We start from the raw sequence: 24,925 nt of genomic DNA, 5'->3' as shown, positions 1-24,925 counted from the left end.
GTTAGAGATTTAAATGGGAGGGCCTGTGGTGTTCTAGGTCTAATAGCACATCAGAGTAATTGTACCCACCCTGTCAACTGTCAGAATACTGAGAAATTCTAATTAATATGACACCAAGACTTGCCAAAATGGAATCATTTTCCAAGGCAATTTGAGTTTCCAAGATGGTGATAGAAAATTAGACCAGGGAAAGATTAAAACCAAGCAGTGACATAATGAACAGCCAAATAATCCAGTATGGATACATTTTAAATTACTACTAATCTATGATCTCTGTAAATTCATACAACAAAAGCAAGTACCTTACACAGCTGAAATATGAATTTACCAGTATGTGGATGCATAGTTCACACAGTTCCAATAAATCTTTAAAGAGGGTCATTAACTCTGTAATGAATAACATGTTTGTGAGTTGCTCTTTCCAAAAACATAAAAATAAACACAAACATTCGCCGACACTTCAGGGAAAGTTGATGCTTCCCCTGTGAAAACTGTTAGTCTGCTGTAACAGTACTGCAGGAGCTTTCAGAACAATAAAAAAAGCATGGAAAATGCATCCTGCAATCAAAGTCTATATACAGTTTAGTGATTTCAAAACTAATTTTTCAGTGTCCACAGCCCACACACAACCAAATGCTCACGGTTAATTCAACACCGAGGTTCCGAGTCTCATATGGATAAGAGTAGTGTTCTCTGACAGTTGACTGAAAATTCTATTGTTTATGAATTCCCAGAATGAAATCATAAAAGTGAAAAGGGAAACAAATACCCACGGAGCAATAACATAAAACTGTACACTGTGAATTATTTTCAGACATTCCCCCACACCCACTGGGCTGTGATGCACTACTCACAGTGTCAGTCACTCTTTAAATCTTTCTGTTCTGTTGGTGCAATTGCATCTCCTAAGGGGGACTGAGACAGCCAAACAGCCAGACAATAAATTGATTTGTCACCACCAATACCACAACCGTGGCCTGATATGTCCATACCAGAATCAGAAAAAAGATTCTCCATTTCTCATTCTTCTTTTATCCTTTCTATTCCATGGGCCTTTGCATTTTCAGCTATTGTGGTTTACGGTACCTGTATATAGTACAGTGTATTTGGTTTACGGTAACATCATACTGTATATAGTACAGTATGTACAGTATGATGTTTATTTCCCATTTCATGGTGCCATAATGTTATAATGTTTGTAACAAATGGCTTCACAGCATTTCTGATTAGACAAATGAGTTCAATTGCTTCATTACTACTAGGATAAGACAGATTTCAGTATCTTGTCTTGATTCTAGCTTAGAGCAGAACTCACACTCGACAGTCCAAAATGATTTTGGGTTGAAAATCAACATTTGTGGTTAAAAACTACTGTGACCTGTGGAACACAGTCTCTGTTAAAACCGACATGCATTTCACATGTTTAAGGACTGAATCGTTTGTCAATTACATGAATAAGAATTTTGAAATACACATAATTAGACCCACATTATGCTGTGACCCTGCAATCTATCCCAGGGGGTTAATTTAATGTGTCTCCTAAGACTCCTTATGAGGTTTTTGCCAATATGTAAAAAGTTCACATGGGGCCTCATTAGAGGGAGAGGCAAACTTTTAACCCAATTGTGTAATGCCATTAATATAGGTCAAAGAAAAGTACATTTTCTGGGAAAGGGCAGAGAATTCCCCCAGCCTTTAAAATGTTCTGATTCTCCTAACAATATAAAATTTTTATTCTACAACCTACTTGGGAAACCAACCTGTTAGAAAAACTGAAACAATAATAACTGATAACAGAAAAAAAAATCCAGATGAGAAATACAAGCATTCTATCTGTTGCAATGAATTATTTTCAGTGCATGCTACTTATTATAAAATTAGTTGCTTGAAATATTAATATATTTATTAATATATGTATTTTTGTAAGTCACAAGTTTAAAGATACCCAATTATTCAATTTAGAGCAATTTTATACTATTTCACAAGGTCTACCAAAAAAAATGTTGAGAAGGTGTTTGTAAAAAAAAAAAAAATTAATTACAGAACATATTTTTTCACCTGCTTTGTCATGATTGGTTATCAGACTGTAAATGACAGGAGCACCCCTCCTTTCTCCTGTTCACACAACTCCTACTCTAAAAATGAATATGGAATCTGAAAGCACTAAGGTTGCCACCTTAAATACAGAAAAATAAGGAAGGCCCCACGTTATGCCCCGCCCCCCACCAATCCGAAAATTTGGACAGATATGTTCGAAAATGTATTGCATACTGATAGACGACAAAGGATGACAACATTTGCACCTCTGCCACACACACACACACACACATAGCGGAGCAGAGCTTGTGGTGTTGCCTGCTACAGTACCACTCTGATTCTACGTCTCTCAATTATTTTCTGGTATAATTGATCCAATGAGGAATTTAACATTTTATTCTTCAATACAGGATCATTTCATATTATAAGGGACAGGTGGCAACCCCACCATACACATTTGAGCCACAGTCTGATCCCAAAGTCGAATGATGGAGGAGAAACAGGAGCCGGTTCAAAAACCAGGGGCCCTGCAGGAAGTGTTCAAATCATAACCTTTTTATATCTAATCGGAAAAACTATAGGTTACCTATTATAGCATACCAGGCTACTTAGCTAGAGAGCTGAAAAGCACATTGAGAGCTTACGTCCAAGCTGTTAATACTGTAGCTGATTATAATTGTAGCTGAAAAGATTAAAAATGCCCCATCAAAGTAATTATGTGACTGATTGAATTGCCTGTAAATCTCAACAGGTGAACCTTTGGCGATTGTTCAAGCCCACCAAACAGGAAAATATATGTTGTAGGGAGTGTTTATGCAAATACTAGGTCAAGATGAGTGGCTGCCTTGACTGAAATAGAATATACATAAGATCTGCAGCTAAATATAACTGGCTTGTTTTGTTCAGTGACGTTTTTCTGGGAGGAAATGTGGCGAAATGTCATATTTTACAGATTTCACATTTTACGAGCTTAATCAGAAAATGTTAGTGAGACAATGCAGGCAACGGAGTATTTGATAAAAATTGAAATACGCGGGGGCTTGAGTTTAACATGATCAGGAGATGAGCTATATTTTTCTGATGTTTCTGGTTACTTGTAGCCATGTTTAATTATGTTCATTTTGGCAAATGTGTCATGTTTTTATTGGTTATTCTAATGAATTGATTTTGATGTTTCAATACAGGAGAGTCAGAAGTCAATTAAAGTAAACTGTCCTCAGTCTGACTCTCTAATCGTTCATTTCATTATTCTGTTCAGCCATAATACACAGTAAATGATTTAAACAGAGTGTATGTTTTGTCACATCCCAGCAACCACGATGCAACGTAGCAACAGGCTGAATTACAGTGTTGATGAAAATAAAATGTTTCAGATTTCTCTCAACAACTTAAATACACTTTGTGGCCCTTCAATTATAGTACACTACCTACCTCAAGGGGACCAGAGGCAAATACATGAAAGGCCAGATAAACAGGTAAAAAATTTAAATAAGCATGTGATCTGACAAAATTTAAAAATGTGAAAATACAACTGAATTAATTCAACAAACCATATTGTTCCAATTTTTCTTATCTCCACAGCAGGGTGGACATCAGTCAATCACACATCTCAGGAGAGTAGTCTTTTCTTGTACCAAGAGCATAAATGTACTGCAATGTACAACACTTGAGTACAAATTGCAACTTCACCAAGCTGTCTGGAATTAGAACTTATTATTATTATTATTAATTACATTTATATAGCACTTTTCCAAATGCTCAAAGTGCTTTACAGTGAAGGGGAACTCACCTCACCCACCACCAATGTGTAGCACCCACCTGGGTGATGCACGGCAGCCAATTTGCGCCAGAACGCTCACCACACATTAGCGAAGGTTGAGAGGGAGAGAACATTTATTTAGCCAATTAAGTCTGGGGATGATTTTAGTGGCAAGTTTGCGAGAGCCAGATCTGGGATTTGGCCAGGACACCGGGGAACCCCCTACTCTTAGCGATAAGTGTCATGGGATCTTTAATGACCACAGAGAGTCAGGACCTCGGTTTAACGTCTCATCCGAAAGACGGCATCTCCTACAGCACAGTGCCCCCGTCACTGCACTGGGGCATTGGGACTTATTTGTACCCGAGGGAAGATTGCCCCCTGCTGGCCCACCCAACACCACTTCCAGCAGCAACTCAGTATTCCCTGGTGGGGAATACTGAGTACTAACCAAGCCCACACCTGCTTAGCTTCAGCCATTTGGCAGGAGCAGAGTGGATGGAGGTATGGCTGCTGGCTAATACCTCTTTAGACATTTACATTTAAATGTAGAGTTAACACAGATGTAATGTCACCTTATGCATAGAAATAATAACAATAACAATAACAATAAGGAGTTCCGCCAATCATGAAGTTTGATGGTGACAACCATTAGAAGAACTCCAATATTGATTGGTAGATACTGTCTGGCTATACTTTCTGGCTATGTGTGGGTAGTTTTAGTATGCACTGTCATTGTTCTATTGATTGATGCCATCTAACTCCAAGAGGGTTGGACCTCCTTTGCTTTCTACCTGACTGTCTTGTCTTTACCTTATAATCCCACCCAGGAGCCCCTCAAAGAATATGCTGATGTTGGTAAAAAATCAAAAAATAAAAATGACACTGCCATGTTTCGTGAAAGTTTTGGTATATTGTTAACTTTGTTATTGCTGAAATGACTACTATTTTTTGACCAAAGGGTATATGCACTGTACACAAGTACAACCTCCAAAATGTGGGCAGAGCAATAATCTGTTACAGTGAATTTATCCTTCAGTTCTGTGAAGGAACTTAATTTTGAGCAGCATGAGACTTACTTTACCATTTTTATCATTTGATTTTGCATCTATTTTTACCCCTCTTTATTTTGCTGCTTGTCTGCTTATATAAATGGTTTTCTGCAAATATGGTGTATTATAATCATCATCATCATTATAATATCAAGATGGTATCGGCATGAACCCGGTCTGGCCTACTCCTGAGCCCTGTATGCACGCTGAATCCTCAGCATTATCTCAAGCTGCTGTGGAACTCCAAGCCCACGGACACGTCTCTACCTGCACGGTGAAAACAGAGAAGGCAGTGTGCTGCTGGATGGACACTGCTAGGTTTATGCTCCCCTGTGACACCACAGCCCCAGGACTCCTGAAAAATTGCACATTAAAAAAGAACCAGCCTCACCTTGCTCGCACCTCCAAGCCCTTCTCCAAAATGCACTTTGGGGCTCTGCAAATTGATTAAATGGCACTGAGAAGTTAACGGCGCAATCGCTGAATTGCGCCACTGGAATTCCAATGAGCTTGGGTGCGAGGCCCGGGTCCACAGTATTCTTCTCTCGCGAGCCTGTTCAGAGCTGCAGTGCTCCAGCACCTATCTGACTGAGCAAGATGGCTCTCCAATGCACAGACTAAAGGACTGCTCAAAGTCTGGCCAAAACAGTTTTGTTTTATGGCATGCATTGAATAGTAATCATGTTCAGGGTCATAGTTGTTTTTATAGGCTCCTGTATTTACACCAGCCTATAATTACAAAAGCAAAAAAACTGAAGAGCTCATGTTGCTTACTCTTGAGGTTGTCTTGTAAAGACTAATAGCAATAAAGACTTTTACGCTTGAAAGGAGTTAAAGGCCGTTTGGTGAGTGGCTTTGTCACTGGTATATTGTATAATATGAGGGAAGTTATTGAATTAAATGATTCACTGCAAATTGAAGAGAGGACATCAAGTCAAAACATGCTTTAAACTAACAAGCCTTAAACAGAATATGCTGACATGGCATTAATACTTCCCACCTCCTCCATTAACCAGTGCTTCCAACCACCCACACATGCCGTCTCTGAAACCTGTGTACTGCTGAAAACTCCTCCATTAACTGTGTACTGCTGACAGAATAATAGTATATTCCAGAAAGATGAAGTAGGAAAGACCAGAGACCTATAATTAGCCTTGATTAATTGGACCAATAACATAAAGGAGTAGAGGGTGGTGAGGGTATGGAGGGCCCAATGTCATGACCCCTGCATGATCTTTCTGACTTCTTCCTGGGTTTTTATTCCACACCCAGTCTTGTTACTGGTTATGTCTATTCATTACCCGGCCCTTTAGTATGATCCAGACCTGGGTCAAATACGTATTTGTTTTGGATTCAAATACTTTCCTACGCTTTACTGATCTTGTCTGCTGCATTGGAACCAATTAAATACTCTCAAAAAGTGCAAACCCTGCCTTCTGGCCATATTGGCAGACTCAATTACACCAGGCAAGATCAATAGAGCACAGAAATGTATTTGAATCCAAAACAAATACGTATTTGACCCAGGTCTGGTATAATCTATTACACTTTCTATCATCACCAAACCTATACTATATACCCCTTCACTAAAAACCACTCTAGAGCAGGTTATGTCCAACAGCCAACTCATAGGCAGTAGAGCCAGATGTACCATTGTGGGTTTGGCTTGCAGACCCATCCATCCACCCCCACCATCATCTTCCTGAGACCTAGCAGGAAAAAGTTATTTTAATTTATTATTATTAAATGTCCCTTGAAGTGTAGGTTTCAGCACAGTAGAATATATGGTTCTTATGTTATTATTTGACTGAAATGCTGTTACGTCTTCGGTTTTTACTAGAAATGTAATTTAATCAAAATTCTTGCACTGCAGGGCCAGGCCATATTAATTATGCATCTCAACCAGCTCAAGCTCATTCTCTCTAGGTTTCATAAAGAGATTAGAGCTTAAAATAAAATTCATAAAGTGAGGCACGTACTGTATGACCTTAAAATACTTGTTAAATATTACTTATTTTTCAACTTTGCTTTATGTCCTAAGGGACACATATCAGTGTCTTATCATTATCAACTTTTGAATAGGATGGAGAACAAAGATGTAGGGAGATTAGATTGGGAGGGTCCAGTAATTATATAATGCCATCAGCAAAATTCACTTCTCTGAAGGGTTTTTTCTATGACCTATAGCTACCTAGAGGATATCATAGAAAGGTAGTGCACAATTATGTATTCAGAAAGTTAGTATGAATTTGTGGCTCTTGGAAATTTTGTGCAATGGCTGCAAATTGTAAACTGGCCTAAATGACTACAGTCATGTACTATATTAACAAAGAAATGTATGTGAGGGTTCTGTAATTTGACTACCAAACACGTGGATTTTTTAAGAAATAAAAAATTATTACAGGTTTGTCACTGTGCATGATACACTCATGACCCATGATCCTGTTATGGAATGTCATTAGCAGCCAGTGAGTATGAGGCAGAGGATGTAGGGTGAGATAAACTTCTGCTGTAGACTATGGTTACTGGATGTGACAAAGCAGACCATTAATTTGCATACCACAGAGATTTTGGTATATCAAACTAGATGTATTTATTAAATTAAAATGCAAAGGAAAAACAGGTTTCTCACAAACACTCCTGGTTTTGACACATGTTTAATTCAATTACAGCCAGGAGTGTGTTTGTTTTCATTTAGTTCACCTTGTGACACATACACAGTAAAGGCGTACAGACAAAACAATTTGGAAACAACGCGGTTTCTTGGGTCTGAATAGGTTACTCATTTCAAGGTGAGAACAGAAACCTCCAGACCAGGGTTACAGACATTCATAAAAATAAAATATGCATCCTGGGAAAGATGAGGCCCGCACCTGCCTCTGCACGCCTGCCTCGCCCCCATCTTCCCCCGATGCCACAAAACTCATCCTGCCAAACCAATGCGTGATACATCTAATGCGCCTCTTTATGTGCCTTATGACAACCCTATTCTCCTGACAAGACGCTCTGGCCCAGGAAACTCATACTTCTCAATGAGGTGCTTGACACTTCTATGCTCCCAGAAGGCATTAGTCTCCTTGACATTTACGCCCCCTGGTAGTTGATTTTCTCCACCCCCATCCATCTGCAAACGGCTAAAGTTCATGAGATTTGCCGGTAGTTACTGTAAGCCCATAGATAAAAATGAGTCGGTTAGAGGACAATTTTATTTGATTTATTTGAATTTTTCCTCAGTGACTGTGCTGTGTAAACGCTTGGGGTGAAGATAAAGGTGGCAGTCCTGATGGAGAAGGCATGCATGACTGCTGTCAATGCTTCACAGTATCCTTTAGGGGAATACCTGAATCATAAGTAAATCAGTTTGGGTCATCCTTATGCAACAAAAAAATATTGGCATATATTGAAAATATAATGTAATATATTCAATGGTACATTTTAATATATGAGTCACCTGAAATATATTTTTAATACAGGCAACTAGATGGTCATCTGTGCTTGAAAAAAAATCAGTTCGTTGTATTCATAAGTGTATACATTATTTCTGCTTATTTACAGAAATCACTTACAAAAGTCACTTTTTCACATAGTGTAAGCCATCGTTATGTACTGATATCACTACTATGAATCATTTAATGTTGATACCGGAACAACTTTCCAGTGTCAAAAAATCCCAAAACATGAATGCTGATGTATTAGATCTCTGTATAGAGGGGAAAATATTTTTTTGTTGTGTTTGGGACATATGCCTGTCTTTTCAGCAGTCAGTCATGGCATGCAATAGGGCAACCTTTTCTGGTGAAAGGGCTATATATATGATATAGATATATGCTGCAGATTATTGAAACAGCGGGCTTCTTACCTCCACATATAAAATTGGAAAAATCCCGATTTTATCTCCCAGCATGCCCTCTGCCCAGTTGTCATCCACTCTTCGGATCACAGTCAGAATTTCATCCTGCAGGCCAGAAAATACCCAAAGAGGAGTGTGAGCTTTTTAACAGCTTTTTTATACAGCAGTCACAGTGAGGGATGTGTATACAAAATGCTCCGTCACTCTCACTCTCAGGACACTGCTGAAGCTAAGGCTTCCACAAACACACACACACACACATACACACATGCGCATGCACGCACACATGCACACACACATACACACATACACACATGCACGCACACATGCACACACACACGCACACACACACACACACACACACACATGCACGCACACACACACACACACACAAACACACGCACCATGCACAATAATACCGCACACACACGTGCATACAGTACAATCATTGACAAGCACACACACACACATACACATGCGGGCACACATACATGCACTCAGGCACACACAAACACACACACACACAGACACACAGCAAAGGGAGGTACTGTTATAGTATTGATTTAGAATGCTCCGGAGGGCACTGCACTTTCAGAAGCTCGGTTGTTCTATAATTCATGATGAAATATGGTTCAAAGGTAGTGAGACCCGCACTATTTATATTGAATTGCCATAACAGCAGGACACTGGCATTAAACACACTACCTACTGGCTAAACCCTCCCCTGTCAAAGTTCTCTCCATAACCCTGGACAGTTACAAACTGCTCCTCCTCCACCAAGAAACTTGGTACTCCATTTGACAAAAAGCTCTCCCTTACAAAGAAAGTCACATAACTTACTTGGTCCTGCTCCTTCTTACACAGTAGTATCACAATAACCTGTTCCCTTCTCATCATCTTCTCATGCCAGCATAACCACAGCAGCATAACTCAATGTTTTGCACACATGCCCTTATTCATTTTGTTTTTTTGTTTTTGTTTCTGTCATGCAGTGAATGCAACTTGCAGTAATGACCTGGTAATTCACGGTGGATTCACTATGTGTTTTCCAAATGAAACAGATAAATCACTGAACATAGTGCATGTGCTGTAAACAAGTCTACATAGCACAAGACCTGACGTCCATGAGGGTGTCCTTAAATAAATGCATTGCACATATAGAATTGTTTATGTATGTACATTCTAATAAATATGAAAACCAAATATGTAAACCGTTTTGAAAATATTAGGCTAATTATAGTTCTCAATGTAGGCTATATTACAATGTATATATATATATGTTGCCATATCTGATTGCCGCAATTTTTTTGCACATGTTCATATATTTTGAGGTGTTTTAATCTCTTTTCTGTACCTGATAATATACTTTATTCCAACATACAGCAGTATTTTCCATTTCTGTAAGGGTGGTGGTGGCTGGCACAATGCACAAGCTGTTTTTGGGCGGTGTATAATGGCATCGCAGTTACAATCCAGGAGGAGGGAGGTAAGAGCTTCCAGAAGCATGTGTCCCCCGACCTTCTCTCCAGTCAGATGGAGCTTGTTGCTAATTAAGAGCTCTGGGAGAGCTGGGAATGCGGTGGCTGAGCCAACAGCAGCATTAGGGACACTGTCTCCTCACTGGTGTGGGTGAAGGACTGGCGGACGGCCGGTTCCCTGGTAGATTTATTGCACACAGCGAGCGCCAGACCAACATGGGAGAGAAAGGCGGGCTTTCTCTCCCCTCTCCTCGCTCTGAAAAAAGAACAATCAAAAAAGGCAACAAAAGCAGCATCCTTTATCAAAGGCCCTGTGCACCAGGGCTTCTGGCAGGCGAGACACAATCAGAGCTCATTTTTCATAAATCATCTCTCTCTTTCTCCTCCCTCCCGATCCTATGGCCCAGGAATAATGATAATGAAGATCATCCCCCGTCTTTCCCCAAGGCCCACAGCCACGGAGCAGAGGCAATTGGCCTGGCCCTCCCCTGACAAGAGGATCTCCAACGGATCGATTCCTCCTTGTCGGCAGCAGAATGGAACTGCGGCACGTTCAGGTCGGTTGGCTGGGCTCCATTCAGTTTCAGCCAAATGTGAGGAGCACCATTGGGTTGCTTTGATTACCCAATAATACACCTTGTAGGCTGGATAAAAATGTCGACTGAGATGTGCACAGTTTAGTGTTAATGAATGTGCATGAACCCCCTCCTAAGATGGAAGCTATACAAGTCAGTGTCTGTTGATTGCTCGTCACTGCACTGCTTCTGCTTGCTTGAGCATTATCAATGTGACTTTCCAATTAAATTTGTTTATACTTCTGAACAAAAATGTGTGTCTACAGTGAATAAAATTACATTTGTCTACAATGAGTAAAATGAATATGACAAACCAGGGAGTGAGGCTTATATTATGCCTTTTTCCACTCAAATAATATGACATTAGTAAATTTCTAAACAAACTGCAATGCATATTTTCCATCAGATATGAACATATTTAATAAATATGTATGGAGCTACTGAAGAACGGCCACCTTTCTCACTGTCAATTCACTGAGTTTGACACTCAGTGAATAAAAATCCAATAAAAATCCAATTTTATGCAGTGAAAATGGCATAAGATTCATTTTAATAAATTGTAAAAATATCACAATCCAGACAGACTTAAAATACAATAGAAAAGAAAATAGAAAACAGAGCTTGGTAATTTTCTTTTCTTTAGATTTCAGAAATGGGACAGATTCAGTTAGCAGTCTCTCCGACTCCGACTTCACAGTGCAAACATCTTCCCTCTTTCCTTCGGTGCGTTCTGCCTCTCTCTCTCCTCCAGAGCTTCCTCTGGGGAGCCGATGGGAGAACGGGGAAAGGACAGAGAGAGTACGGGATCACAGGCGCCCTACCAATCACATGCAAGTGCCAGCGAATTCGCCTGCTGACAATGCAACCGCGCACGAGCAAATTACTGCACTAAGGATTTGAAACGGACCAGTGGGGGAATACAAATGAGGGGGAGGGGGGGAGGCATGATAGATTCAGAACCTGAATGATCAAACCAATGCTTTTTCCTCCCCCATTGGTCATGCATTGCACGTGGAAGAGCCAGGCAGAAAGAATGATAGATCTGACTCCGTGGAAAATGATCTCTCTATCCCGAGCTTCGCACCGACATAATTACACACATTATATAGAGATTTGGGTACCTGGAAATTGACTCGCTGAATGCGTACTGAACTCTTACTGTCACTGCCTGATGTGGGCACTTTTGAGAGAAGATAAGATGTTGCATTATCTCTTTGTCCACAAGACCGCAGTCTATAATTTACATTTCATCACTGGAATTGACCTCACTCTCGCTGGGAAAAGGTCTGAAAAAATGACAATCAGCTCCAATGACATGCTCAATATCAGCCAGGCAAGTCAAATTAATAGAATTTTCTGCGAACTATAAAAAATCATTTTCCACAGAATTAAATGAAATAGTGCGAACAGTTGACACAAGGCCCCACACAGTAAAAGTAAGCCTAAAAAAGCATTAAAATGGGTTTGCTTGTATGAAAAAGTATGAACCCAACAGGGAACAGTGCAGTCTAAAAAAAAATCCATAAATCCTTGGAATGGCGTAGTAGATGTTGCCCAAAATAATTGCAGCATCCTTAAAAAACATCACGCAATATCACCATTGATGTGCTATGTGAAGGAGAGAATTAGAGGTCAGACTGGGAGGAGTTTATACAGGGGCATGGACTCTGACACAGACACAGATGTTTGGGTTTAATCCAGTGAAAGGACACAGTGTTGCACAGGGAGGCTCCCTAAAGAAGTTAGCAGTTAAATGTACTTCCGTGGTCTGGGTCATAGGAGGCCCAAGGGGTAAGATTTTATTTGGAAATGACTGATGAGGCCATCAGATGCAGAGCGGTAATAAACTGTGTTATTCATAGACCGTCTCTCCAGCGTTTAAATTCAACAAGCCAATCAGTCCATCCCTAACATTAATAATCACTGTTCATAAAAGAGCTGCCTTTCTTTTCCTTTCTCTGATATTAATAAAGGAAGAACTTGGCACACTGAGTATATTGAAAATCTAGTTTAATTAGCTGAGCTTTCGGTCAAATTTCTCTGATATGAAATACATAGGGGTCACTTTGTATGAAGAGCAACTTCTTAAGACCTTCACAAAGCATACACATGCTGTCATTAGCATGATATAACCTACCTATACAGTGGTTGCAGGCTAATTACAGGAGTAACTGTTTTAACAATCTTTATTTAAATGTGTACCTGAAGAACTATAGCATTCAAACCATGTCCAGTATTTGTTTGTGACCGCTTCTGAAGGCCTTCATGTAGCATACACAGTTATTTAATAACAATTATGTAATTACTACTTTATAGAGCAGATACAAAATAATTATGGGCAGAAAAACTATCATAGTTTACATATGATTAATTTATATGGCTGGAAATTTTACTGAAGTACCTTGCTGAAGAGTAGAGCAATAGTATCTCACCCTATAAAACACAATGTCTCTGCCGGTACTTTTACCAGCAACCTCTGACATACTCAGTTTCCTTACCATTATACTATACTGCTGCCGAACATAGCACATTGTGTACAAAAACCACTAATGAATGAGCTGTGTCATGATCATGGAGGTGCCAAAAATTATTTGTGAAGGCCTTATGAAGACACACTTCACAAATAAATACACGACAACCATTAGACGATGGATCACTGTAGTGTTCACTACAACCATTAGTCGTGGATCACTAGTGTTATTCAGTAAGATCAAAAACTGCCCTGGATAATTTCAAAAATATACTACTGAGAAACAAACACTTTCCAGATTCTCATGCAACGGGGAAATTCTTAAATGCGCCTTTAAGGTTAAATGTCAAATTTAAATGTTTGTTGGACTAAAACACATTTGAAGCATCAGTTTAGGCTGAAAAGCTCCTCGATAGAAGAAACCTTGTGTAATTAAACTGGCTGCTCCCTTAATGAAGCTGTAATGACAGCTGGACTCGAGGTGAATGCACTCGACAGAAAACTGGGTTGGAACAGAGCGAGAGAGACAGAAAGCATGGAAAAGAACGCGTGTGTCAGCGTGAAAGAACCAGCCTCCCTCTATAAATCACACAGTAGTGAGAGACCAGCAAGGAGATGAGAAGCAACAACTGAGGAGACTGTGATTGGAAACAGACATCCCTCCTGCTTACCTGTGATAAAATACAGACTAGAAGGGGAACTCCTGCCAAACATCATCAGTTGGTATGTTTTGTCTTCCCCTGAGAATAACTGATGTTACTTGTATTTCACATATCAAAAAACAAACCTTTCACCTGCATCTTTCAAGTTTTTGAAAACAAGCATTCTTTGTCTTCTTTCAGAATTTCCCCTTAAACATATTTTTTTCTCTCATAAATTATTCTTACTGTAGAGAACAACATACTAGATAATGATTTTTGCCTGGAGTTCCCTTTTAACAACTACATAAAAAGAAATTACCTTGGTGAAAGTCAAACAGTCCTTGTCCTGGTCCTTGTCCTTAACCTCAAAGTCGTAGAGTGCCTTGCCCTGGGGCGGGGTCTGGGACAGGGGCTTGATGCACTGGATGTAGCTTGCCGGCAGGAAACCATGGCTACCGTTTAGCTCCCCGTGGTACCAGTTCTCATCCACCTTGCGTCGCAGAATGATGATGTCTCCCTTGTTGAACTTGAGGTCGCCCGGCTCTTTACCCTCGTAGCTGTAGAGAGCTTTCCCACAGGGCAGCTGAGGAACATTCTGGAAAGAGGCAGCATTGAGACAGTCAATTACAGATACAGGTATGGCAGCGAACAGAACAAGCAGTCTCACAATCCCCTTCAAAGAGTGGTCAAAAATTACCAAGTTTTCCCTAAATTCCCTTTTCGGAGTTGTTTTTTTTTTTTTTTTTGAGCTACTTCACATAATTATTCTGATGTAAATATATAGCCATGCCAATGGGCCATGGTACACTTGGTACAATCTGTTCAGTTAAAAAAATCGACTTCTTGTAAGACACTAAATAGACCCTGGGGAGGGTGGTTAAATAGAAAAGGCAATCCTAATTAAACACAACACATAGCTATTAATTAGGCTTAATTAATGAAATTATTTTCTTGAAAGAGATCAGCCACATAGAATACAGCGACATATGATGCAAGATTTGAGCAGGCGCCACTGTACTGTACTAACTCACAGACCATGCATTCGTACTTGAACCAGATACGCACAGGTGGGCACGCGCACGCTATTTTCACACGCACACGCTATTTTCACATTACACCTCATTTGGAATAAAAGAAATTCTTAAGTGAGGTCCAGCCAGCCTGTGGAATGAATGAGAAAAAGATTTTGCTTTTTCTCACTTCAGTCCGAGGGCACTGTAAATAAGCCTGGGGCCGCAGGCTGTTTGTATCTCATGAAATATGAAAAGCCACCTTTCTTCTTCAACAGAAAAAGATGAAATGGAGAAAATTACTCTTCATTACCTTTTCATGACTGTAGTGCTTGGGAGAGAAGAGGACTAAAAGAGTACTAAAATAGCTGGGGGGGAAGGATAGAGGGAGGAAGAAAAAAGCAAAAGGAAAGAGGAAGAAAAGGATAGACAGAGTGAGAAAAGAGGGGGAAAGAGTGCGAAGAAAAGGATGAAGGATCGCGAGTGCGGGGAAACTATCGCACAACCATCCGTCGCCTCATTAGACACACATCATTATAAGATAATGCGCAACACATTTGTTTGGGATTCCATTAGCACTGCTTGAAGGGAGAACACCGGGGACAGCTGGCAAAGCTGTGCCGCAGGGATAGCATGAGTATGTATGCCTACAGGTAGGGCAATGCCAAGTTAGGGCCACAGTCACCCTCGGGTGGACTCAGTGAAAAACAAGAGCATAATGTTGCTGTTTTGACTATTACTGATATGACACTGCAGGTAAAGGCTTCATGAGAAAACCCGTGTATCCATCTCTGCATTTCATGCCAGCATCATTCAAATCTGTCCTCATCCCTCCCAGCATCAACCAACCTCACGTCACTCCACCTGCAGCTATACCTGCAGTGACCGGTACTACAGAACAGAGGTGGTGAGCAACAGAAGTATGCACTTCAGCGGTAGGTTTCGATCGCCAATCTGAAACAAATGAAACATGAATCACTCGGTCCTCACTCGGGTTCTATTTCAGAGTACTCGAAATACCGACAGCAATTCTCCCGCCGCGCTGGAAGCGGCAGCGTTCGCTCGGCGGGCAAACTCTCAAAAGTCGCGGACTGAAACTGTCATTACCATTTCTTTACGGTTGCTTCCCAATGGGCTCTGCTTTAACGGCCAGCAGAGCGTAATGACACGTGAAGGTCAGAGAGTTGGTGAGGCACGGATGTGCCTGGCAGGGTCAGGGAGACAGGTTACGTTCCCGGCAGGGCGTTTCAGTTACCTAATGAATGTGATGCTTCAGAAATCCCTACACCCTTTTACAGGTCGCTGAATAGACTTTCACATGGCAAGGCCACTGTAAATGTCAGTATCAGTATCATTAGAGAGAAAAATGTGGAGAGGATATCACCAGAATTCAGAGGACATCATTTACAACGGCATTCTCAGTCAAATTAGAGCCATTTAGTCTGAAATAATGCGCCTCTAACATTATTATTGAACTATTACTTTGCTTGGGAGGCACCTGTTTCCAAGGTGACAGAAAGCACACAATTTCATGTTTAATATAGACTGTGGATGAAGCCAATCGCATTTACTGAAGCAAATCAGGTTAGGTACCTCCTTCAAGGGGATACTGACCCACTGACTTTACCGAGCAATATTTCGATTAAAACCCTGCACAATGTTGAAAGCTCAAGCCACAGATCATAGCAGTGTCACCTAAAAAATCAACCTGACTTAAAGAGGGGTAGGGGGATGTCACAGACCCATGGGGCAAACAAGTTCACAGGCCCAAATAAAGGAAGTACGAACAAAGGTACTTGTGTCAGTGTTGGAAAACTGGACAGTACAGTGCACTAGGATGACTGGGGTGTTGTAAAAACGTTGGGTTGTAAAACATTCTGATTTTGCCATAGTCAGATCATATATATATACATCTTCCCAGCTCATTCAGACAAGAAGGCTACACAGTGCTTCTTTCAGACAAAACTAAAAAAATACAAACACCCTTTTGATACCCTGTTCAAGGGCCAGAATAAGATGTGGAATCATGTAAAACATCTGGCTTTGAGCCCGACTTCACACGCAGTGACCCAGAAAACCTGCTTTGTCTCGGCAACCACAACCAACACTGAAAATACCTCTCCCCTATTTTGCAATAGAACACAATAACTCACAGCTGAGAGAAAAAAAGTGTGCACACAAAAGAACAGGACTTTTAATAAAAAGTTATATCCCTTCTCCAATCGTCAATGTGTTTGTCTCCTTGGCGAGCCAGAGAGATCCAATAAATGGCCTGTATCAGAATGCATCATCACCGCCCTCTTCTCCCCTTCGCCCCGAAAGCAATAAACACAGTGCCTGCCAGCAACAGTGCAGATGTTTTATGTGTGCGGCTGATCTCAATTACTCTGTGAAGATCTTTAAATATTAATAGAGAAGTCCCCTGGAACGATCTCTCCTGTGTTCACAGCACCACGCTGAACCGCATAACCCAGAAGGCGTCACTCCAAGAGGTTTCATCACCTCCTCCAGGGGGGTGAGTGGAGGGCACAGAAAGGGAGGCGTGTACGAGAACTGAGAGAAAGAATAGGGGAGCATGGGGAGAGAATGAAAGAAGTCCTTTACAACCACTTTTTAGATGTCTAAGTGTTTGTGTGTGTGCAAGAGAGGGTGTGTGCATGTGTGCGCGTGTGCATGTATGTATGTGTACATGTGTGAGAGGGTTTGTGTATGTGTGTGTGTGCATCAGTAAGAGTGTGTGCACATGTGCGTGTGTGTGAGGGAGGAAGGGATAGGGAGAGAGTGAGAGAAAAAAGATAAGGAGAGCAAGAAGGATAAGGAGAGAGATAGAAGGATATGGAGAGAGATGGAGGGATAGAAAGAGGGTCTGGCAGGTCAGGTCAGGTCAGACAGAGTGTGAGACAGGAACAGCTGTGCGAGGGACTCAGAGAGCAATGTGAGTGCTGATGGATGGTTCCATTTAGCTTAATCTCGTTCTTACCTGAGTGGCTCATATTTGTAAGATACACTCTTTTGCATTCTGTGGGTTGAGATTTATCGCTGGCTTTCACACACTGTGGCAGGGAGTGATTATCCTGACTGCCTCAGTGCCCCAGCCCTAGCCGCTGCTCTCAGTGGAATAAAAACAGCTTGGCCTCTACTGTGAACCCATTACCTTGTGTACAAGGTGATGACATGCAAGACGTAATCTGATAATGAGACAGGTACATTTTACACGTGTGCTTTAGGGCTTTCACCTTACATGGTTCTGATAAAAGTTGCAAAAATGGATATACAGACACAGACGTACATAAACACGCACTCACACACATCTGGAAAGATGACGTGAGACCTTCACTGATGGAGGTATTAAAAATAGAACTTAATTCCTCATAATTTGGCCTGTTAACTACAAGGAAATGGTTTCCAGGCTTTTGACAGCACGGCATAAAGGGTTTGGCTTTGCACCTGTGCTCATAATGAAAGGAAACACCGGTTGCTATGTTACACTTTATGATCAAAGAGCACTGGTTGTTGCTAAACCTCAAGAACATGAATATTGATTTAAAGCAGAAAGATATGGACCATTTTGATGTTAGTATGTATTGATGATTTATTTTGTAGGCAGAGCAAACTGGAGGCAGAAAGCACTGTCTCTTGACAGTTTGTCTGATTTAGTGGTGGTAGCAAAAAAAAAAAGATCTGAGTGCTAAACTTTAAAAGTTTAATAGTTAATAGTTAGCTAGCTAAGTCAAAGAAACAACAGTATGGATCCTCAGGACACCAAATTATTTTAAAGGTTTGTCAGTGCAACATAAATTGAGCTACACTAATAAGAATCCATCGATTGCTTTCCCTGTAAGAGATCATTGTTCACTACATTATACAAAGGTATGTAGCTACACTAATACGAATCCATCGATTGCTTTCCCTGTAAGAGATCATTGTTCACTACATTATACAAAGGTATGTAGCTATCTTGTCAGCTAACAGTTAACTTAGCTACGGCTTAGGTAAAACTGAACTGCTCATTTTGAAATAGAATAACTTTTCATCTGCTAATGTCACCTGAGGCCGTACTTGACAGCATGTGTTGTCTTGGGCAGGGCTGAGGTTGTCGGTGGGGCAGAGCTACTTTCCCTGTTAATTTTATGAGGTTTGGGGGAATGAGGGATAAAGGATAGTATGTTTGCATACTTACAGCATGCTGGGAAGGGAGGATAATTTATGTTATATAGCGCAGGCACAAGTCCTCACAATGCTTCCTTTATATTAGGAGAAAAGCCTCTTTGATATGTGTAGGCTACAACAGTTATTGAAGCCTGTTAGCACTGAAAGATAGAAACCATCCAGACTGCCAGAGTTGTTCTTATCTCTGTATCACCCATAATCAGTACATAACCAACTTCTGTAATGCTCTAAGAAGTTAGCCTCTCATAAAGGAACTAATAGTCAAATTGCCCTATACTCTTCTCACATCAAACAATTCAAACAAAATTGGGTTGGGCTTGGTTCACACTTGGATGGGAGACCTGAGAAAACAAACTTACGGCTGGAAGTCCTGCAGTTTTGCCAGTAGGGATGCGCTCTTCCCTCTTGACAAACAGACATATCCAGTGTCCCTGAATGGTGATGGGTGCATGTACTGTAGAAGCAGTCACTAGGCTGAAACTAAGGTCCTGGCTCACTGTGGTTATTAGAATAGTCACAGTTAAGGCTAACATTAAATGGAGACTATGGGCTATATTTTAACAATCTAAGCGCACGGTCTAAAGCACATGGCGCAAGTGCATTTAGGGCATGTCCAAATCCACTTTTGCTAGTTTAATGGCGGATAATTTAAGCGCAAAGTAAAGCACATGGTTCAAAGGGGTTGTACTTAGTCTCTTAATTAATCATAGGTGTGTTTTGGGCGTAACATGAAATAAACCAATCAGAGTGTCATCTCCCATTCCCTTTAAAAGCCAGTTATGCTTGCACCTTGGCGGATTGCTATTATAATGGCGGAATTGCAAAGTAATTTTGATAAATATTATGACTAACCATTATGTCATGTATTTTTTTAAATATCACGCGTTGTGCACCCGCCTATGTAGGCGCATATTACTATCTTAATAATGCGCCCTTAAAATAACAGTAAAATATTGCGCCATTGACTTAAGACCAGGTTTTTGTCGGTCAATCGCGCAATCGCTTTCCGCTGCCACAAGATAGCAATGCGCCAACAATGTGCCTGACCACACCTCATTTTAAGACCAACACGCCCATGGGCGCTCAGATGGGCGCAAGTACATGCTATTTAAACAACGTGGGCGCTGGATGGGAAAATGACAACTGTGTCGGTCTGAAACTAGCAAAGACACTTGCGTTGCGCTTGGCGCCGCTTTGCGCCAGGTGTAAGATAGAGCCCTATGTCTTTGAGTGGCCAAAACCATATACTTTTAATCTACAATTCACAGGTACCCCTTACACTTTTACAGTGCAGGCAAAAACAAAAATCATAGCCAGGCAGCATCTGAGAAAGAAGTCCACTCATTCTTAGTCAGACACACACATTTGCCTCTCTCTAAATAAGGCTGACAGTCAGACAGCCCATGCTGTACACTGGCTGTTCCTGAGTGATCACTGGTTAACATTTTAAAAGCCAAGGGACTAGATATCAATGCTTCTTCCGGGTAGGAGGAAGGAAAACTGGTACTCTGCCCAGTCCTCCTCTCAGGGATCTCCACTATACCTAGAAGTCTTGTGTGAGTACGACACCAGCATGTGCAATGGACAGTAATTACATTCACTGGAAGCATTTCAAGCAGCAGCAGCAGGCTGGCTTGCCTTCTTGCTGCTATAGGAAATGTTTGCGAAGATTAGAGCCAGGAAGGTAGAAACAAATCCCCAGGCAATGACCTAAAACTGCCCGAATGCATTTGATTTTTCTCCACGAGTATAACGATCACACACATCACCAGTTTCTTCTTCAGCCGTTTCTTAAATCCTCCTTCTCTTTCCCCTTCTCAGTCTCTTCTGGAGTTTTCTGTCCTGATGTATAAGGAGGTTGGGGTGTCAGAAACAGCCAGAAGCAACTCTCTCTTTGAGTTCCGAGAGTAAGACATTATCCACTGATATATTGCAATATTTTCATAGCTTAGAAATACAAGGTACATACATGCAGCATTCTGTCAAAAATTAATTATTAGCATGGGGAACCTCTTTGTTGTGCTATATTTATTGCTCTATATTTGTATAATGAACACCTGAAAATGCCTTTTTAAACATGCTGAAGCTGTAATTCAATTTAAAAAATCTAATGCTAAGGGACCTGAAAATTCAAAAGCTCAAAATTTCAAATCTACACCAGCAAAACTAAATCCTATAACTCCAAGTAAATTCCATCAATGCACCTCCTTTGTAAAACATTTCTTCAGACTTAACCGCTAAATACCAGGTATTATTTTCAATTGTGTAGGGAATGCATTTTTAATGGAATGTAATGTAAATGGAGTGTAAAGCCAAGGTTATGCAGACAGAAACTGTTTTCCACCATTGCGATTTAAGAGCCTGCATCGTCAAAACATCAAAATAGATTCAGTCACTATGTGGTTCTGTTAGTTCCTTTATTAGTGTGGTTGAAACTAAAGCAGCAGATCAGCATCTTGTCTTACAAACATGAGAACATCTTGGGTACACCAACAATGTTCCAGTATAACATGGCATGAACGCTGGCTATGATCAGTGGGCAACCTGGAGGGTGAAATATGATGCTCTAGGGGACTGAATGCACGATTGCATGGATCAGCAATATACAACATCTTCCCATCTTTTGTAAGTCTTTTAGATTTTTTGAGTTCCTGTGTAATGAGTGACTGGGGGATAGGTAGCCTTTAATTTTCTGCCATTTATTTCCCTGAGCGCTGATAATCGGAACGAGTGGTGTTGTTGTCCAGAAAGAAGTTTGTTGCAAGCGTTGACCTCGAATTTGCAGCGTCTTTGTGGCCCAGTTTTTAATAAACTGTGGATCTTTGCTTTATTACTATTCTGTGGGCACCAGCGCCCATACCACTAGAAGGCAGGAGGGAAAACCTACCAAAAGGTTTAAATGAATGTTAATTCCTGTTCAGCCATGTAGAATATAAAGTATAATCTGGCCATTGGTCTGGCCAGCATCCACATGTAAAAAAAACTTTTTCAACTGGGAGGGTGTTTCAGATGATGTTTATTCTCCAGACCCTGCAGCCAGCTTGTGCCCAGTGTTTCTTCACTTGTCAACCATGTTCACATCATCGTGGGAAAAAAAATAAAGCACCTCTTCACAGAGTGAATCAGTTTGAGAGCATCTGTGACATCTTCCCTTGCTCAGGCTGTTCCATTTCTTCAATATGCCTTTTACTACATACAGACACTTCCAGCAAGTGACAACTCCGTCCAAATTCTTCTAAAGGTTCATTCGCATTTCAAAGCCAAAGTAGTGCTGCGATGATCCATATGCAAGACGGTTCCAGTTTCATAACGGTCGATCTATAGAGTACATCACACGTAGCTAAAGCTGCTCCTCAGGCCTGACTTTGGAAAGATGCTGCTGGGGATTGAGGACAGCACGCTGTGCAAATTCTGTTCAGATTCACTGACCTTTAAATCATGTGGATGACTCATCCCCATTTCACTGCATTCATGTATCCAGCCAATCTACGTACAATAAGGATCAGATAATCTGCCCAGCTCCATGCCCTAAAATGGAAGCACTGATTTTCTTTTTTTTTTTTTTAAATATGTACATGTTGGAACTGTCAATCACTGCTTACGTCAATAAGGATGACTCACGTTCACAAACCACAAACTCTCCAGCCTCCCTCGTGTTTACCTCCATCTCAGGAGAGAAAGAGAAAATCTGTTCGCCCTCCCACTTCATCTTCTCTTCACATCTCACAGCAGATCCTCTCACCCCGACACTTGTCTGAGAGATGGCCTCTTGCTCAGAACCTCCGCATATGGATGCTTCATACCCATGACCCTCTCAGAGGATGAGACTCTTTACATTGTTTTTTCACCAGGTTTCCTCATTTTTCTTTTGAACGATGTCAACTTACAGTTTTTCAATTGACTTTTTTAAAGGGAAGTAAACTCTGACCATCTCTGACCAGGCACAGTGCAACAGATGGGATTTCATGCACAGGATAATCGTACTCTTGTCACCATAAAAAGGTTTAATTTATTCTTTGTTGAACACAAGGCATTGGTGGCCATGATACAAACACAAGGGGACCAAGAAATAGGGTCAGTATTGCATTATAAGGGTGTCATACATCAGTGTGACACCCCTGGGAGGAAGATGTGGCAGTTCCAGGTGTGCACCGTTGGTGGAGAAAGAGAATGCACCCACATCAATATGAAAACAAATAAACAAACACCTTCACCCTTCCGCCTCACAAGTTCCAGACTAAAACAATAAATTTAATCAACAAACTAAAATAACAAAGACAAAAGAAAGCGAAACCCAACAACAGCTTTTCAGCTCACCGCTGGTCATAGCTGGCCAACTTTTCAGTTGCCAGTATCTTTCGTCTTTTTGCTTGAACAGCCAAAACTCAAACAGACTTGTTCTCTCGGTGTGTGTGCTCCCAGTCTCGGCACAAAACTGTGGAGAGAAACACACCTTTAAGCAATTGGGCTAATTAGTTAACGCAACGCAGGTGCATGTGCTCTCTCCTTAGTCGGTGTTGCTGAGACGAATCCACTTCCCCGGCAGACCAAATGCGACAGAAGGATATTTTTCATCACCTTCAAACTGACATAAATATAAGCCTGCTTTAGCACAACAGTATTCACTTTCACAGAATTTCACAATGGCTACAGCAAACCATTTTTCAGGCCATCCAAAATCAAGAGACATTTCCTGACAAAAAAAGAGATGATACGTTTCCACAAAAACAATGGATACTTGATGATGAGTTTGACCTTACCACATGAATGGCATTTACATTTTTTTTTTCATACTGAAGACAAAAACTACAAACATCAGGTTCTGGGCTGCTTTCCAACAAAAAAGCACAAAAAAAGAAAAAAGAAAAGAAAATCAAAGTGGCCAGCTCTGCTGAGAAAATGTAATCAGGGTTTTATCAAGATTACCCTTCAGCATTTTCAACATAATGATTGCTGCAATCATGTCCCATTATGTGCATGCTGTGTACTTAGCCCTGCACCGAAAGGTCAGAAGTATCACGGATAAATCTCTGATACTGAAGTATGGTGTGTCCTGGTCCTTTCCCTTTGTGGCTATTCTTTCATTAGCATCTGCACTTTTATGGAGCCTCGCCACAAAGCGGGAACAGAAACTGGGAAGAGCACAGAGCGAAAAGGGAGGTAATCTACAAGAGGATTTGCAGAGCGTGACCGAACCTCTATCAGAGACACCACTGTGCTTGCCTTGAGAGTGAGCGGGAGGAAATGTGACCAGGGAAAGACCTGTGAGAAAATGAAACTCTAAAATAGAGCAGAGCATCTGAGGTATGGACCTCAGATTTAAGGACGGACTGGTCATGGGAATAGGTCTGAAGCTGGAGGCAGCATACACAATTACATGTCCTAATCAAGCTCGTAATTTTCACTGATGTACAGTATAAGCGTAATGTTGAAAATGGTTGCATTTTCCATTTATTTAAAAGGGAAATACAATAATGCAAATAATTCAATGGGATTGGGGGGGGGGGGAGAGTGTTTGACAAATAGAAGGGCCACAACAAACAATTTGCAAAAAAATAATATCAATAGGAATGACAACATAGACACAATAATGTTCTATTGAGATGGTTTGATTATTGAGTAATTTTAACTAAAGGACTTTACACACCAATAGTGTAAACTCAGGTCTTGATGGCATCTTGTACATCAAATTGGACATTATTATTTTTTTTTTTTTTGAATCGCCTTGGAAAAGATGATTATAGCTAAATGCTAAAAATGAGAGTAGCTTATTTGAAAATAAGGCTACATTAATGTAATAGTTAATGCACATTCCTAGCACATTTAATCAAATATGACATGCCAAAAAGATAAATTACCCTCCCCATTGACTGTCAGATATCT

At 40.8% G+C, this 24,925-nt stretch overlaps 1 protein-coding gene across 1 annotated transcript in view; it reads right to left on the bottom strand.

Annotated features, from left to right (window-relative positions):
• Window positions 1-24,925, bottom strand: part of LOC118222374 (E3 ubiquitin-protein ligase SH3RF3-like) — a 119,802-nt gene that overhangs the window by 25,694 nt on the left and 69,183 nt on the right. The window contains exons 2-3 of the mRNA XM_035407927.1: window positions 14,182-14,457; window positions 8,708-8,803 (exon numbers count right to left, since the gene is read on the bottom strand). Coding sequence (XP_035263818.1) covers window positions 8,708-8,803; window positions 14,182-14,457 — 372 coding nt within the window. The remainder of the gene's footprint in view (window positions 1-8,707; window positions 8,804-14,181; window positions 14,458-24,925) is intronic.

This window comes from Anguilla anguilla, chromosome 3 (genome assembly GCF_013347855.1).
Source record: "Anguilla anguilla isolate fAngAng1 chromosome 3, fAngAng1.pri, whole genome shotgun sequence".
Lineage (NCBI taxonomy): Eukaryota > Metazoa > Chordata > Actinopteri > Anguilliformes > Anguillidae > Anguilla > Anguilla anguilla.
This window is presented reverse-complemented; position numbering and strand designations above follow the sequence as displayed.